General features: G+C 44.3%; 1 protein-coding gene across 3 annotated transcripts in view; it reads right to left on the bottom strand.

Moving 5' to 3' along the window:
• The window catches only part of E2F3 (E2F transcription factor 3), a 95,998-nt gene that overhangs the window by 63,776 nt on the left and 14,664 nt on the right, over nucleotides 1–17,558 (bottom strand). The window contains exon 1 of one of the 3 annotated variants that reach the window (XM_012476583.2): nucleotides 6,498–6,524. The exons of the other annotated variants lie outside the window; for them this stretch is intronic. Within the exon in view, the coding sequence (XP_012332006.1) occupies nucleotides 6,498–6,509 (12 nt within the window). The 5' untranslated portion in view covers nucleotides 6,510–6,524. Of the gene's footprint in view, nucleotides 1–6,497; nucleotides 6,525–17,558 lie in introns of those variants that run through there. 3 annotated transcript variants of the gene reach the window in all.

The following is a 17,558-nucleotide window of genomic DNA, read 5'->3' as shown; positions in this document are numbered from 1 at the left end:
CAGGGGAAGAGGCAGCCACCTTCGAGCTGAGGGGGCGCCTCAGAGGAAATCTCCCTGATGACACCTTGGACTCCCAGTGTCCAGAACACGGAGAGAATACATTTCTGCTGTTTAAGCCACCCAGTCTGGGGTATTTTCTTACGGCAGCCCTACCAGATGAATGGAATAGGTGTCTCAATTTAGGTATTTCCAAAAGCAGAGGCTGAGACAAGGACTTGGGTGCAGGTAGTTTCCCGGGAAGTGGTCTTGGGTGGAGAGAGAGTGAGGTGGGTGTATTACTGAAGAGTTTGTGTAGGTGGTCATGGCTACAGGTAACAACGGCTTAATTCTGCTGAGGCCTCCCAAGAAGCAACCAGAATGCCCCCTGGAGCTTTTCTAGAAAGTAGGGCCACTTATCCACTGGCTTCCATTCCCACGGGTAGAGGGTGGTGCAGGGGTGTTAACCCCCCTCTGAGTGCCAGGTTGCAATATGTGCAGTCTGCTCCTACAGAGACAAGAAAGCAGAAAGCAGTGCTGCTGGCACCTGAGGCAGGACAGCATCAGCAGGAGGCGAATCTCAGCTCACCGGCCACTGGGCCACTGGACGTGAGGTGGGAGCGGATGGAGTGCTGTATGAAGTCAGGCGAATCTCAGCTCACCGGCCACTGGGCCACCAGACGTGAGGTGGGATTGGGTGGAGTGCTGTATGAAGTCAGGCGAATCTCAGTTCACCGGCCACTGGGCCACCGGACGCAAGGTGGGAGCACATGGAGTAGTGTATGAAGTCAGGCGAATCTCAGTTCATGGGCCACTGGGCCACCGGACGCAAGGTGGGAGCACATGGAGTAGTGTATGAAGTCAGGCGAATCTCAGTTCACCGGCCACTGGGCCACCAGACATGAGGAGGGAGCGGATGGAGTGCTGTATGAAGTCAGGCGAATCTCAGCTCACAGGCCACTGGGCCACCGGACGTGATGGGGGAGCGGATGGAGTACTGTATGAAGTCAGGCGAATCTTAGCTCACGGGCCACTGGGCCACTGGACATGAGGTGGGAGCGGATGGAGTGCTGTATGAAGTCAGGCGAATCTTAGCTCACGGGCCACTGGGCCACCGGATGTGAGGTGGGAGCGGATGGAGTGCTGTATGAAGTCAGGTGAATTTCAGCTCACAGGCCACCGGGCCACTGGACGTGAGGTGGGAGCGGATGGAGTGCTGTATGAAGTCAGGCGAATCTCAGCTCACCGGCCACTGGGCCACCGGACGTGAGGTGGGAGTGGATGGAGTACTGTATGAAGTCAGGCGAATCTCAGCTCACGGGTCACTGGGCCACCGGACGCGAGGTGGGAGCGGATGGAGTGCTGTATGAAGTCAGGCGAATCTCAGCTCATGGGCCACTGGGCCACCGGACGTGAGGTGGGAGCGGGTGGAGTGCTGTATGAAGTCAGGCGAATCTTAGCTCACAGGCCACTGGGCCACCGGACGTGAGGTGGGAGCGGATGGAGTACTGTATGAAGTCAGGTGAATTTCAGCTCACAGGCCACCGGGCCACCGGACGTGAGGTGGGAGCGGGTGGAGTGCTGTATGAAGTCAGGCGAATCTTAGCTCACGGGCCACTGGGCCACCGGACGCGAGGTGGGAGCACATGGAGTAGTGTATGAAGTCAGGCGAATCTCAGCTCACGGGCCGCTGGGCCATCGGACATGAGGTGGGAGCGGATGGAGTGCTGTATGAAGTCAGGTGAATTTCAGCTCACAGGTCACCGGGCCACTGGACGTGAGGTGGGAGCAGATGGAGTGCTGTATGAAGCCAGTGGATCACTGCTGTGATAGCTAGTTCCTTCTCCAAAGGCAAAAACATCTTTAAGGTCACCAAAGATAGCAAGATTCTGCAGTGGATCCATTTTGGGGCCACAGAGATGCAATGATACTGGCATCTGGGGACAGCTGCATGCTTCCCACAAGGTAGATTCAGGTGTCGTTAGTTCATGGCAAGAAGTGTTGAGGAATTGTGAGCCTCTGGCATGCTCAGTTTCAGCATGCTTATGTGAATTGTTTTAAGAGAGAATTTTGGTTGGGCCTTTCTGCTATTTTCCAAAGATAATCTAAATTTTTTTCTTTTTTTTGAGACAAGGTCTCTCTCTGTTGCCCAGAGTGGAGTGCAGTGCCGCAATCTCAGCTCACTATAACCTCCGCCTCCCGATTCAAGTGATTCTCCTGCCTCAGCCACCCAAGTAGCTAAGATTACATGTGCGCACCACCACGTTCAGCTAATTTTTCTGTTTTTAATACAGACAGGGTTTTGCCATGTTGGCCAGGCCGGTCTCGAACTCCTGACCTTGGGTGATCTGTCTGCCTCAGCCAAAGATAACCTAATTCTTTTATAATCAACCTGTCCCTCTATTGCAACTGGCCCTCGATGCTAAAATGAATCCTACTACTTAATAAAAGCAGAAAGAGTAAAATCACCTCACTTAAGTTCTAAGTAATCTCTAAAAGCCAACCCATAAAAAGGATTTTTCTTTCCCGTCCAGGTTTCCTCTCTGGAACTGAGGTGTTAGGTCAAATACGGTACTTCTGAATATCATGTGAATAACTAACTCCAGTTTATTCAAGCTTCCCTTTAAAACCAACAAATGTGCTTATGGTACAAATTTTCTAAATTACCTTCAGGAATTTATTTCCTTCTTTTTGGCAAATAACTATCTGAGATTTATTACTTAATATTTTGTAAAGTACAACATCCAAGATAAAGTTATGTGGGGAGATGTGAGACATGAATGGTATTTCCTGGTATTTTCCAATTACCCTGAGTCCTATCTTTAGAATTATCAGATTTAGCAAAGAAAAATACAGAGCACTAGGCAATTTAAATTAGAATTTCGAACAAACAACAAATTTTAAAAATATCTATATCCCCATTATTGCCTGGGACCTACTTATACTAAAAAAGGTATTCGTTGTTTTTCTGAAATTCAAACTGAACTTGGCATCGTATATTTTATCTGGTAACTCTGTCTTAATATTCCAGAATGGAAAAATAGCAAAATTAGAATTTAAAAGAATTCATATTTAAAATATAAACTCCTATTTTCACTTTGATTAACCACAGCAGAATACTCAAAGCATGATTAGTTAGAACAAGCTATTTTAACTGAGAGGACTCATTTTAGAACTGATGGCTCATAACTAGGGTGGTTCAATTTGAAAGAAAAAAATAGGCCGTTTTATTTAATATTTAATAAAACATTAAAATTTCCTTGAGAATCAGTGTGTAAGAACAAAAAACTATGTATTATTATTTACATAAAAAAGAGCAATTAAAATGTAGTAAGTATGCATTTTATTTGTATAACTTGCCACCGTTTAGCAAGTGTTCTGTAAGCACTAGCTTACAGAAGCTAAATCATCAGTGTGGGTTAAGATACAGAAAAAAAAGAAACATAAAGAAGAAATCAGCTGAAAAAATTTAACTGGATTTCAAAATTGTACATCTCTCTCTTTTTTTTTTAGACAGAGTCTCGCTCTGTTGCCCAGGCTGGAGTGCAGTGGCACGATCTCAGCTCACTGTGACCTCCTCCTCTCGGGTTCAAGCAATTCTCCTGCTTCAGCCTCCCGAGTAGCTGGTATTACAGGCACACGCCACCACGCCTGGCTAATTTTTTGTATTTTAGTAGAGACGGGATTTCACTGTGTTGCCCAGTCAGTTCTCGAACTCCTGAGCTCAGGCAATGTGCCTACCTTGGCCTCCCAAAGTGTTGGGATTACAAACGTGAGCCACCGTGCCCGGCCCAAAATTGTACATTATCTCAAACTATGCAGAAACCAACAGTTTCCGCTCCAACTTTCTCCTTCTCTTAGTTTGAGAAATGGTCCAAGACTTTCAGGACAAAATACAGTAGTCTCTCCTCATCCTCGGAGGATATATTCCAAGACTCCTACGGGATGCCTGAAACCTCAGATAGCACCGAACCTTTATACACTATGTTTTTTTCCTATACAGTAAGGAGTGGGGGTTGGGGAATAGTGTAATAGCTAATACATGGGATAAAGGGGAGGATTCACGTCCCAGGTGGGATTTAACGATGCTACTCAGAACAGTGTGCCGTTTAAAACGTAGGAACTGTGTATTTCTGGAATTTTTCACTTAGTATCTTTGGACCTTAGGTAACTGAAAGCTCAAAAAGCGACACCGTGGTTAAGAGGACGATGACTGTACCCTTGCTGGAGATGGCTTATACGACACTGCAGCTGGGGGAAACAACGCCTGTGACAGGCACAGTCTGAGAGCACGACTTGTTAACCTTGGCACTCGTGACAGTTTGGGCTGGAAAATTCTTTGCTGTGGGGGGGCTGCCACACATATTACAGGATGTTTAACAGTATCTAGATGCCAGTACCATCTCCCACCCTCAGTTACAAAAATCAAAAATGTTTCCAGACACTGCCAAAGGTCACCCGGGGGGCAGAACACTCCCCAGCTGAGAACCACTGGTCTTAGGAGAATCACTGGTGCTGTGGCTCTGCCCTGGCAATGACAGTCTTGAGTTCCCAGAAATTTCTAAAAATATCATTGTAGGGCAGCTTAGAATAACAAAGCAGGGGGGGGGGGAAGCTGCAACAAAATTTGCACCGAATCCATGCTGACCAAAATTGTTCTAAATATATTTACGGAACAATTAAAATAGATTTATCTACCTAAAGATGCCTCTAACTCCCTTTATATGCGGAACTTGTGTGCTAGTCCAAGATTTAGGCAGGAGACCTGTTTTCAGCCCCAACTCTACTCCTTGCTTACCACATATCAGAAGGGCTAACCTTTCTGACTCTGTCTATATTCCCAATATTAGTTCTCATTCAGCCGCCCCCTCCCCAGTCAACCCCGAGAGGTAGGTCATTAACCGTCCCATGTAAGATGAGGAAGCTTGGGGGCCAGGCATGGTGACTCACACCTATAATCCCAGTACTTTGGGAGGCTGAGGCAGGTGGATGACTTGAGGTCAGGAGTTTGAGATCAGCCTGGTTAATATGGTGAAACCCCATCTCCACTAAAAATACAAAAATTAGCCAGGCATGGTGGCATGCACCTGTAATTCCAGCTACTTAAGAGGCTGAGGCAGGAGAATCCGGGAAGCGGAGGTTGCAGTGAGCCAAGATCGGGCACTCCAGCCTGGGCATCACAGTGAGACTCCATGTCAAAAAAAAAAAAAAGGAAGCTTGGGTCTAGAAAAAGACTGCCTGCATTCCTGCAGCTGGTGAGACTTTAAACTCCAAAGTCCAAGCCCGTAACCACTTCCCCCACCTTGGGGGAAAAGAAAATCACTAAATGTCTGTGACCTGAGTTTCATTTCCTTGCCTCTGGCTTAGAAATCAACATTTCAGTACTTCAGAGTCCCTGCTCGTAAGGCAGTTCACTGAGTCTTTGCAGGAGGGACCAAAGTTCCTCGGGGAACATCAGTGATCCCTGAGGCCTGCTGTGCTGGGCAGCACCCATCTGAAAGGCCAGAAGAACCACACCCTAACTCAGAGATGTGCTTTAGGATTTAGATCAACTGCTGCCCACTCACTAGGAAAGAGCACTCTCAGGGATGCAAATGTAAATAGCAGAATAGGAAGATGTGTGGCAGGTGTCAGGAGGGCCAACTTCCACAGTGACATTCTCTCCAAGTCGCCTCGAATGGGAGTCCAAATGTACGCCAGCGGAATGGGCAGTCACTCTGGCAGCAAAGACTAAGGTCCCTAAGACTCCCTAAGGTCCCTAAGACTCAGTGGCCACAGTGAGCCTCTGTGGCTTAATGGATAGTCACAGAGGGTCCGAGCAGAACGAGGCCTTAGAAATCACTTTTATTTGACAGATGAGAAGCTGGAGTCCAGAGGTGAAACAACTGATCCCACCCAACCTGCCCGGTCCCAGGTGCCAGCCTACACTACAAACCTCAATGTAACCCCCCGCCCTGGCCGACCCTTCCTCCCTAAGCAGCCGGCCGTTCCCTCAGCACAGGATCCAAGTCATCGCCGTGCACTCTGGCCCACCTCCAGCGTAACTGTCACATTTGTCATGGACCTAGATTTTGCAGGAGTAGTTGCAGGACCAAATTATTGTTTTCAACTTCTGAGAAGAAAGGGTCAAATACAAAGTGTTTGGTTAACTCAGTCAATGAAGCATAAATGAAATGTTTAATCTTTGGGTTACAAAGCCTCATTAGGGTAAGAGGGCGCTGCAGCAGTGGACATAGGGAGGGTTTGTGATTCCCATTACATGATAAGAAATGCTATTAGGTTGGAGTCAGTTTAATATGCCCGGGGGAGGCAGGCAGGAACGGTAGTGAACATTTCTCATTATTATATATGCAAAAACCCCAGCTAACATCGTACCTTATGCAGAACTTTCCATTCTAAATCACTTTTACACACATATTACCCCATTTTCTGCCCCCAACATTACAGTGGAAAAGGTATGGATAGGGGTGGTTTGGGGTGCCATAAAACACAGACCATTTGAAGAAAAAAAAATGTCTTACCCATAGTTTCATGAAGCCACATTTAGATTCTAGGTCTAATTTCAACAGATATCAGCACAGCGGAGCTACAGTTACAGTGGACAGATCATTTGTCAAGAATGGAAAAAGCCAGGATGCCAGGGCAGCTGTATTGGGGGGGATGGGAAGGAAGAAGTACAAGTCTATTTTAAAGGAAATGTAGATAAAAACTGCTAACACAGCAGGCAGAGTTCAAGTGTAAGCCCTGGGCATGAGGGAGCGCCTGGTCAGCCGAAGCCAAGCTCACACTTCAGCGTTACAAACACCACTGGTCACCAGCAGTACAGTCCTGGAAGGCCCATGTGTGGCCACGATCCCAAAGTGACACTAGGTGGTGATTGGGCAGATACCACCAAGAGAGGCTGGGAACGGAACAGACATGTCAGCCAGAACTGCAGACCCGAGAAACAAGATCGGCAAATGCTAAATAACATACAAAATAATTGTTCATTTACCTTTCAATCTGGAAGTAAACCCATGCTTTCACAAAATTAGGAGTGTAGTCATGCAGTAAAAACGAGAAGTCTTTGATTAGGTGCCTTCTATTGCGTAATAAAAAATCGAGTAATGTAGACCAATAAACAAATAAATGAATGACAAAGCAAAACTATTTATTTTTCTAAACGCCACTAAGATTTAATTCCCCTATGCTTACACCAGTAATTGTTGAAGAAAAGGTAAATTAAAGGACTCAGGATATGAAAACCAACTTGACCCCCACCACCACTGCCAATTAATTACATGCACATGAGAAAGTCACTAAGCAGCTAATCATTTATATTCTAGCGTAGTATTTCTGCACAGCTACTGTATTAGATATTTAAAATTGCAATTTCAAATGGACTCATTGTCACAGGCCTCTGAGTCCATTTTACACACAAAATCAATACACTATTCCTCATAAATAGGATTACTTTTCCAAAACTCCCCAGTGGGAGCTCAGTGGGACTTCTGTTTGGGAGGCTGCTTCCAACTTCTCCAAAGAAAATTACTTTCCTGATGTTCACCTCCAAGAGCCAACAGAAGGCACCTGAGAGAATCCAAATGAAGAGGCAGCCACCTGGGAGGAAGGGAGGGCTCAACCCGTAGGGTAATTTAGACACATGAATAATGTCCCCGCTTAAATGCCTCTCCACAGCAAAGCATTTCTGGATCCACCTGAGACCTCTGCTCCCCAACTAGAGAGCTAAAGCACACTGCACTTTCTTCTGAAAGGGAGAAGGTTCCTGGGGTTGTATACCCTGCTCCTCCCAGCAGACGGCCCCATCCTTAACGCCCAGGGCTGTGTCTTCCTCACCTTTGCATTCCAAATCACGGACCCACCTCTAGAAAAGAGCTGAGGAAGGGTTACAGTGTCTAGCATAAAAAAAAAAAGCATCTGGTAAATAATGCCTCTCCCCACTCACTCAAACTTTAGAGTATGATGCCACCTTAACTTGTATCCTACATCTGAATAAATACCCTTGGCAAAACCAAATTTTTCAACTCTTGCTGCCCCAAGGGGTACAGCCGTCAGAGAGATCTTGTTAGGTCCTTCCCTTCATGCAATAAACACTCTACTCTGTAAATGCCACTGACCGCCCTGCAGGGCATGGAGAAATACCTGATAACCCGCCCTAGACAATGGCCTGTCCTCCCCTGGGAGAGAACCCCATGTGTCTGGGTTGCATAATTGTTAAAAGAGGTTTTGAAATCGCCTGGATTTGGTCTGGAATCCTGGCTCTGCCAATGTCCAGAAGTGCAGCGCCTTAGACAACCTGCTTCATTGCCGAGCCTCACCTCCCTCGTCTGCAGAGGAGGATACTGGCACCAACTCTCCAGGTCTGTTCTACCAGATGAAATAAAAAATGTAAACAGCTTGCTGCCATCCCCAGAGCAGCAGACTATCTAATGAGGGCAGTTTTTATCTTTCTTATAACCCTAAACTCACAGTGGATGGGGGAGAAGAAGCCCAATTTGTAAAAATGCAAGTAAGCATGAACATAAAAATTTAGTTTTAATGAAGAAAAAAACAAGCATATAACAGGAAGCAGATTTTCCCTATCTATAGCAAAACATATCACAAAGTCACTGTATTCAAAACAGTGTGCTGCTTCTTCAAAAGGGATAAAGGTATCAATGGAGTAGAAAGTTCAGATACAGAATAACACAGACACACGTGCACATGGCACATACATGCATGTATGCATGTACACACACACACTGACTCTTTAATATGAGAAAAGGGCATTTCAAATGCATGCATGAGGAAAGTCAAACCATTCAATAAATGGCACTAGTTTAACTAGCTATCCACATAGAAAAAATAAAGTCACACCTTTAAAATACATACACACACCCTTCCACTGAGTTTAAAGATCAAAATAATAAAATTATGAAGCAAGGAGAAAAATATATAGAATATTGTTATGATTCGCAGATTAGGGAAGGCCTTCCCAAAGCAAGCCACCAAACTCAAACTGTAAAAGCAGTAATTTCAGCCGGGTGTGTTGGCTCATGCCTGTAATCCCAGCACTTTGGGAGGCCGAGGCAGGTGGATCACTTGATGTGGGTCAAGATGGCCAGGGAAGACCTAGGTTAATTCGACCTAAATAATTATAAGCTTGCTTGGCTCAGAGTACACTGAAGTTTACACACTGAACTAAACTATATTATTGGTGCAGTTAATTAGAAATCATTGGCAACAGGAGGCCTAAGGTAAAGACCATCAGGAGCACAGTAACACCGGGGAACAGCTCGGGGTGGTTGCAGAGCAGGGAACACTGCTCTGGTCCCACAAATGCCTTCTCAACGTGGAGACTGCATGAGGGCCTTGTAAAGAGGGCTTGTGCAGATCTCTGAGAAGGGAGGCGACTTCTGCTCACAATATCCGGGAGGGTCTTTGCAGATGGGAGCTGGCAAGGAGGAGAAAAGCCTTGCAGGGCAGAGATCACGGAACGCCTCAGGCTCTGCCTAGGTTCTCGGAATATGGGGTGATTTTAATTGCTCTATGTCCCCAAAGCTCGGGAGATAAAAGCCCCTTGATGCATTGGGTGTGGTCAGACAGGGTGGCTCCTCATCCAGTATACTTCTGATGCAGCTGTACCCTGATAGCAATCGGTGATAAACTCAGAGTACTAGTTTAGCATGTCTTAGAAGGATCTCAAGTGCTGTTAAATGCTCAGAGCACTAGTTTAGCATGTCTTAGAATGATCTCAAGTGCTCTCTGCAGGGCTATCTTACCTACCCCTTCCACACCCATAAGATCAATGACATTATGCACATAATAAAAGTGTTTGGAGCCCAGAGCTCGGGGGCCAACTCAATTCCCAAGCTTGCTTTGGTCCCCAGGACCCATGCTGTAAATTCCACTGTTGTGTCTCTGTATTTCCTTTTCTCAATCCCTTGTCACCGCTGGGACTAAGGGCACCTACATACGGGGTTGGGGCTGGTACCCAACAATGTGAGGTCAGGAGTTCGAGACCAGCCTGACCAACATGTTGAAAGCCCATCTCTACTAAAAATACAAAAAATTAGCCAGGCATAGTGGCAGGTGCCTGTAATCCCAGCTACTTGGAAGGCTGATGCAGGAGAATCACTTGAACCCAGAAGTCAGGAGGTTGCAATGAGTCAAGTTTGTACCATCACGCTCTAGCCTGGGCAATGAAAGTGAAACTCCATTTCAAAAAAAAAAAGGCTGTAATTTTACATGTAGTTATCTGCCAAACAATGATGCTTTTGGTCAACAACAGACTGTATGTATTCCAGTGGCCCCATAAGATTATAAAATTGTATTTTTACTGTACTATTGCTATATTTGGATACATAAATACTTATCACTGTGTTTAAGTCGCCTACAGTATTCAGCACAGTAACATGCAGTACAGGTTTGTAGCCTAGGAGCAAGAGGCTAGACCACAGAGCTATACCATGAGGTTTGTGTAAGTACACTCTATGACATCTGCACAATAATGAAATTTCCAATGATACATTTCTCAGAGTATACCCCCATCAAGTGACACTTGACTTTATAAAAACGAACCGAACATAGGTAGAAAGAAATACAGCAGCGGGGCATGGTGGCTCACGCCTGTAATCCCAGCATTTTGGGAGGCCAAGGCAGGCGGATCACCTGAGGTCAGGAGTTCGAGACCAGCCTGACTAACACGGAGAAACCCCGTCTCTGCTAAAAATATAAAATTAGCCGGGGGTGGTGGTGCATGCCTGTAATCCCAGCTACTTGGGAGGCTGAGGCAGGAGAATTGCTTGAACCCAGGAGGCAGAGGTTGCAGTGAGCTGAGATTGCACCATTGCACTCCAGCCTGGGCAACAAGAGGGGAGGGCACGGGAGGGAAGACATCATAGAAAAATCAAAAGAAACATAATAGGCTTGGGCAAAAAAATACAGAGATGCCACATTTCATTGTGCTCCACAGATACTGCAGTGTTTTACAAACTGAAGGTTTGTGATAACTGGGTTTCAAGCTAGTCTGTCAGCACCATTTTTCCAACAGCATGTGCTCACTACATATCTGTCAAATTTTGGTAATTCTCATATTACTTGAAATTTTTTCATTTCTAGTATATCTGTTATGGTGATCCGTGATCAGTGATCTTTGATGTCACTACTGCAATTACTAATGTCACTAACAATAACGTTTAGTCACTAAGCAATATCATGGCAAACTTAATGGATAGCCGTGGTGTATGCTCTGACAGCTTCACCTTCCAGCTGTTCTCTGTCTCTTACCCTCTTCTTCTCGGGCATCCCTATTCCTTGAGACACAATAATACTGAAATTAGGCTAATTAGTAATCCCACAACAGTCTCTGAAGTGTTCATGTGAAAGAATCACACATCCCTCCCTTTAAATCAAAAGCTAGAAACTATTAAGCTTGGTGAGGAATGCATGTCAAAAGCTGAAATAGGCGCAAAGTTAGGCCTCCTGTGTCAAACAGCCAAGTTGTGAATACAAAGGGAAAGGTCTTACACAAATGATAGGAATCATTATTACTGATACGAACTAGCCTTACTACTGATATGGAGAAAAGTTTGAGTGGTCTGGAGAGAAGATCAAAGCAGCCACAACGTTCCCTTAAGCCAAAGCCTCATCTAGAGCAAGGCCCTAAATCTTTTCAGTTCTTTGAAGGCTGAGAGGTGAGGAAGCTGCAGAGTTGGAAGGCAGCAGAGGTGGGTTCATGAGCTTTAAGGAAAGAAGCCTTCTCCATGTCATAAAAGTACAAGGTGAATACAGAAGCAGCAGCAGATTCTTCAGAAGAGCTAGCGGCTACACTAAACAACAGATCTTCAATGTGGATGAAACAGCTTTCTACTGGAAGAAGATACCATCTAGGACTTGCATAGCTAGAGAGGAGAAGTCAATGGCTGGCTTCAAAGCATCAAAGGACAGGCTGACTCTTTTGTTAGGGGCTAATGCAGCTGGTGACATTCAGTTGAAGCCAACGCTCATTTACCATTTCAAAAATCCTGGGGCCCTTAAGAACTATGCTAAATTTACTCTGTGATCTATCAGTGAAGAAATAAAGCCTGAATGACAGCACATCTGTTTACAGCATGGCTTACTATTTTAAGCCCAGTTGATAACTACTGCTCAGAAGAAAAGATTCCTTTCAAAATATTACGACTCACTGACAGCGGACCTGGTCACGTGAGAACTCTGATGGAGATGTACAAGGAGATTAAATGTTTTCATGCCTGGTAATACAATGTCCATTCTGCGGCCCATAAATCAAGGAGTCGTTTTCAATTTCTGGTCTTATTATTTAAGAATACATTTTGTAACGTTATAGCTGCCATCAATAGTGATTCCTCTGAAGGATCTAGATAAAGTAAACTACAAACTTTCTGGAAAGGATTCTCCATTCTAGATGCCCATATCAAAACTCATGATTGATGGGAGAAAGCCAAAATATCAATTTTTTTTTTTTTTTTGGACACAGAGTCTCGCTCTTGTTGCCCAGGCTGGAGTGCAATGGCACGATCTCAGCTCACTGCAACCTCTGCCTCCCAGGTTCAAGTGATTCTCCTGCCTCAGCCTCCTGAGTAGCTGGGATTACAGGCATGCGCCACCATGCCTGGTTAATTTTGTATTTTTAGTAGAGACAGGGTTTTTCCATGTTGGTCAGGCTGGTCTTGAACTCCCGACCTCAGGTGATCCGCCTGCCTCGGCCTCCCAAAGTGCTGGGATTACAGGCATGAGCTACTGCGACCAGCCCAAGATATCAGTATTAACAGGAGTTTGGAAGAAGTTGATCCCAACCCTCATGGATGACAGGGGTTTAAGACTTACTGGAGAAACTACAGATGTGGTGGAAGTGGCAAGAGGACTAGAATGAAAGGCGACTGAATTGCGACAATCTCATGATCAAACCTGAAGAGATGAGGTATTGCTTCTAATGGATAAGCAAATAAAGCGATTTCTTGAGATGGAAGATACTGTGCACATTGCTGAAATGACAACAAAGGATTTGGGATATTACATAAATTTAGTTGCTACAGCAGCAGGAGAGTTTGGAAAGGATTACTCCAATTTTGAAAGAAGGTCTAGTGTGGGGAAAATGCTATCAAATAGCATCACATATTACAGAGAAATCTTTTATGAAAGGAAGAGTCAGGTCGGGCGCGGTGGCTCACGCCTGTAATCCCAGCACTTTGGGAGGCCAAGGTGGGTGGATCACGAGGTCAAGGGATCGAGACCATCCTGGCCAACATGGTGAAACCCCGTCTCTACTAAAAGTACAAAAAATTAGCCGGGCGTGGTGGTGCGTGCCGGTAGTCTCAGCTACTCGGGAGGCTGAGGCAGGAAAATTGCTTGAAACTGGAAAACAGAAGTTGCAGTAAGCCGGGATGGCACCATTGCACTCCAGCCTGATGACAGAGCAAGACTCTGTCTCAAAAAAAAAAAAAAAAAAAAAAAGAGTCAATCAATGTGGAAGACTTTCTTTTTTTCTTATTTTAAGAACTTGCCACGGCCACCCCAGCATTCAATGACTTCTTCCCTAAACAGCAACAGTCTCCAATGTGAAGGCAAAACCCTCCACCAGCAAAAAGATTACGACTCGCTAATGGCTCAGGGGATCGCTGGGACTTTGTAGTAATACAGTATTTTTATTTTGTTTTTTTTTTTTTAAGACGGGGTTTCACCATGTTGGTCAGGCTAGTCTTGAACTCCCGACCTCAGGTGATCCGCCTGCCTTGGCCTCCAAAGTGCTTGGATTACAGGCGTGAGCCACCACGCCCGGCTAATAGAGTATTTTTAAGTTAAGATATGTACATCGGTTTTTGAACGACATATGCTATTGCACACTGAAGAGACTACAGTATAGTGTAAACTTTATATTCACTAGGAAACCAAAAAATCCAAGTGACTTGCTTTATTGTGACATTTACTTTATTGCTGTGCTCCAGAATCAGACCTGCAGTATTTCTGAGGTGTGCCTGTATTTACTACGCACACATGCACACACACCAGAGAAAGCCCATTATCTATAATTCATTAAAAGTTCTAGTAATTCAGTAAGAAAACTGCAAATAGTCTTGGACACAAAAATGATAAAGAATTCAAAGTGCCACTCACAGAAACGCAAATTAGGGCAGAGATAGTTAAATGTACTAATCCACCTTTTTCATCATCTGTAAACTGTGGACCACAATCACATCCAATTTACAGAGATGTTAAAGTTTAAATTAGTAATTTCATGTGACGTGCTTAAAACTATCCCTGACTCATAAAAACACTCATTGAGCCTTAGTCAGTAGCAGTAATAGTAGCGGTGGTGGTGGTGCCAGCAGCAATAATTAAAAAAACACACAATTAAAATAAGGAGGCAGCCTGGGCAACATGGTGAAACTTCATCTCTACAAAAAATACAAAAAGTAGCCCGGCATGTGTCAGTAGTCCCAGCTACCGAGGAGGCTGAGGAGGGAGGATCACTTGAGCTCGGGAGACAGGTTACAGAGAGCCGAGACTGCACCATTGCACTTCAGCGTGGTCAACAGAGTGAAACTCTGTCTAAATGAATGAATGAATGAATGAATGAATGAATGGAGGTACTATCTAGCATGAGCAATAACTGCAAAAAGACTAATGTTACCTAGTGTTGGAAAAAGTACGAGAAAACAGGCAACTCTCTACACTTGTGGTAGGGATATAAATTGATTCAGCCTTTTTGGAGGGTAATTGGGACCTACCTAATCTATCAGCATTTTAATATACGTGCCCTGTGATATAAAAACTCGACACTTAGAAATGTAGTCTACAGAAATACACACAAGCACAACGTAGCACTGTTTATAATAGCAACAGCTAAAATGAAAAATGACAGAAATGACCATCAAATGGGAATAACCAAACACATTCTGGTATATCTATATAATGAGAGGCAGCGCAGCCATTACAAAGAATAAGGAGCATCGATATACACAGATACGGAATTCTGCCTATGGAAAAACCTTACTAAGCAAAAACGGCAAGCCATGATGTGCACTTTTGTATTTTTGAATCATTTTTCCTTTTATATTAATAAAATGTAGATTTGCAAATGATTATGAAAAGGAAGGGCCAAGCCATGATTGTGCTTATCTCTGGGAAGGAACCAAGATTAAGAGGGAATGATGAAGAAAGTGTTTTTGTTTTCACTCCACTTCCTATTTTTAATTTTTAAAAAATAACAAGCAGGTACTAAAAACAAGTATTTTGTTACCAAAAAAAAAAAAAAAAAAAAAAAAATGAACAGTAACAAGCAAATTCAGTGTTTCACACCAGAGCCATGGAACTGGACACCTGGGTGAATGACAGTATCCATATGCTACGCATGGGGCCAGCAGTACCCCCTCCCCAAAGGTACTCTCTAGAGAGGAGACCCCAGCTGGAAGATACTAATGGGATCACTCAATCCCTTGACTCTGACACAGCTAATAACCTTCTGATCGGAACACAGGCAATACCAATTTCTGCAACTGTCCACACTTGGCAGTTATGATTCTCAGGGTAAGTATCAAGTTCACGGTCTAGTTTATCAGCCTTTAGAATTCTGATGAACACAGAGTTGTCCTCCAGAGCAATAGATCTGCATTCCTCATCCTGTACAGGTGAGGGCTAGACCTACTCCTACTGAGATCTCCCTAGGGTGCCAAAATCGCAAGACACCTACCTACCTTAGCTGAAACTGACAGCCAACTGGCCGGCCATTTTAACGCTGCTATTTGCATATTATAAGAAATGAAAAGTAAGACTCAAAAGAGCTCATCACTTGCCACTTGTTACTGTCAAATGTGATCATGCATCTCTAGTTCCATCTGATAAATATTTCCAAAGCTCAACTATCTGGACAGTGATGCTCTCTTCCAATTTCTTTCACTCTACAAGTCTGATGGGAGGCCCACACCTTCATCCCCGGTGGTGGGTTTGGAAAAGACTGACAGTGATTTAGTCACGCTAGACCTCCAGAGGTGGCTGGTGTTTGAAGGCCACCCCTCGTCTACTCTTACTACGTAGTGCCGTGAACTGAAAGTCAAAGGATTAGAGAAGCTGATCCTTACACTCTGGAGCAAGGCAGGAAGCAAGAAGTTAGGACTGCCTGCCTTCTGCTCCCAGCCTCTGTAACAGAACCAACCACAAATGGCAAACTTAAAACTGTCACTGTAACTAGAACTTGTTTGGATTGAAGGTAGACAGAGAGGAAATGACCACTGATGGTCAGAGAGATATTTTTAGAATAAAACCACCAAGACGAACCTGGACTATATATAACAGAAGCTGGTAATCTTTCATACGTATTTTCAAGACACAGTTTTTCTTCAGAAGGAAATACCAGGTCATCGCAAACACTCTTTTTAACACGGCTGTAATTAATGAGTGTTTGTGAATTAAATCATGGTTGTTAAATGGACAGGTTACTCATAAGCACACCCAGGCTTTGGCCTAGCGCAGAAATAAAAGTATTTCTGCCAATCTGATCTGGGCTTTTTTTTTTAAATCCATTATTAGGAAATAAAAATCAAGTAACTTTTTTTTACATTTAAAAGTTTATTTAATTATACTTATTTTTTTTAAGGTTAAGTAATAAGATTTTGGATTCTATTATTTTGGTTATAATTTACATCATGGTATTCATTCATTCAGACTGTATGTAATTTAAGCTTTTCACACAAAGAATTGTGGTGTCTATTTAATGCCTTTATTGGTTTTTATAATGAGTTGGGATGGGGGTAAACTGCACGAGCATTTATCAGATGGTCATCCTGTGCCCAGCTCCACGCTGGACACTTGCCTGTGATCTCTCATTTCATTTACTCTTCACTGTATCTTTAAATACCCAAATTACCAGACATATAAAAGAGAGCTACCATTTCATTTCCAGATAAGCCTTGTCCATCCAGTTGGCAATCTGACTGAAGCTATAAAAATTTTTTAATGATGCTAGGTAAGAAGACAATAAAAACTGAAGGAATTACAAGAAAAAATAACTGTCAAACATGTCAAAAGTCTGAAGAAAGGTGGGGAAAGCAACTTCCTTGTATACCAGGCAAGGAAAAGCCCAGGGAAAGCTAAGAATTTCTGTGACTGAGTCCTGTGTGCTGTGAGACTCAGGAGGCCTCCCAAAGCCCTCCCATTTAAAGGAGGGGTGGTCAGGCCCAGGAGAGAGATCAAAGAGTACTGCTAGTTTTAACGGTCTCAGTATACCTAAGACTATCCTTTGTAAACTCTGATGCTATTAGAATCTCATGAGATGAGCAACGCCTTATTGGATGGCACCATATGACACCGCAGCCCAATTAGGGTTGGGGGTTTCCCCCTACTCCTTTCTTTTCCCAAACAGTGACGCACAAACTGGTGCATTGGAGTGACCTGGGGGACGTGTTAAGCCATACACCAGTGCTGCCCACTCCCATTGCTGAGTTTCGGACTCAGTGGGTCTGGAGTACAATCTGAAAACTCATTTCTAACAAGCTCCCAAGTAATGCTGCTGGTCCAGGCCCACATACTTAAGAACCATTTGTTTTGTTTTGTTTTGGAGATGGAGTCTCGCTCTGTTGCCCAGG

This window comes from Aotus nancymaae, unplaced genomic scaffold, assembly GCF_030222135.1.
Source record: "Aotus nancymaae isolate 86718 unplaced genomic scaffold, 86718_ANA_hifiasm-v0.15.2.pri h1tg000051l, whole genome shotgun sequence".
Lineage (NCBI taxonomy): Eukaryota > Metazoa > Chordata > Mammalia > Primates > Aotidae > Aotus > Aotus nancymaae.
Note: the sequence above shows the minus strand (reverse complement) of the source record. Positions and strands in the feature narration are given on the sequence as shown.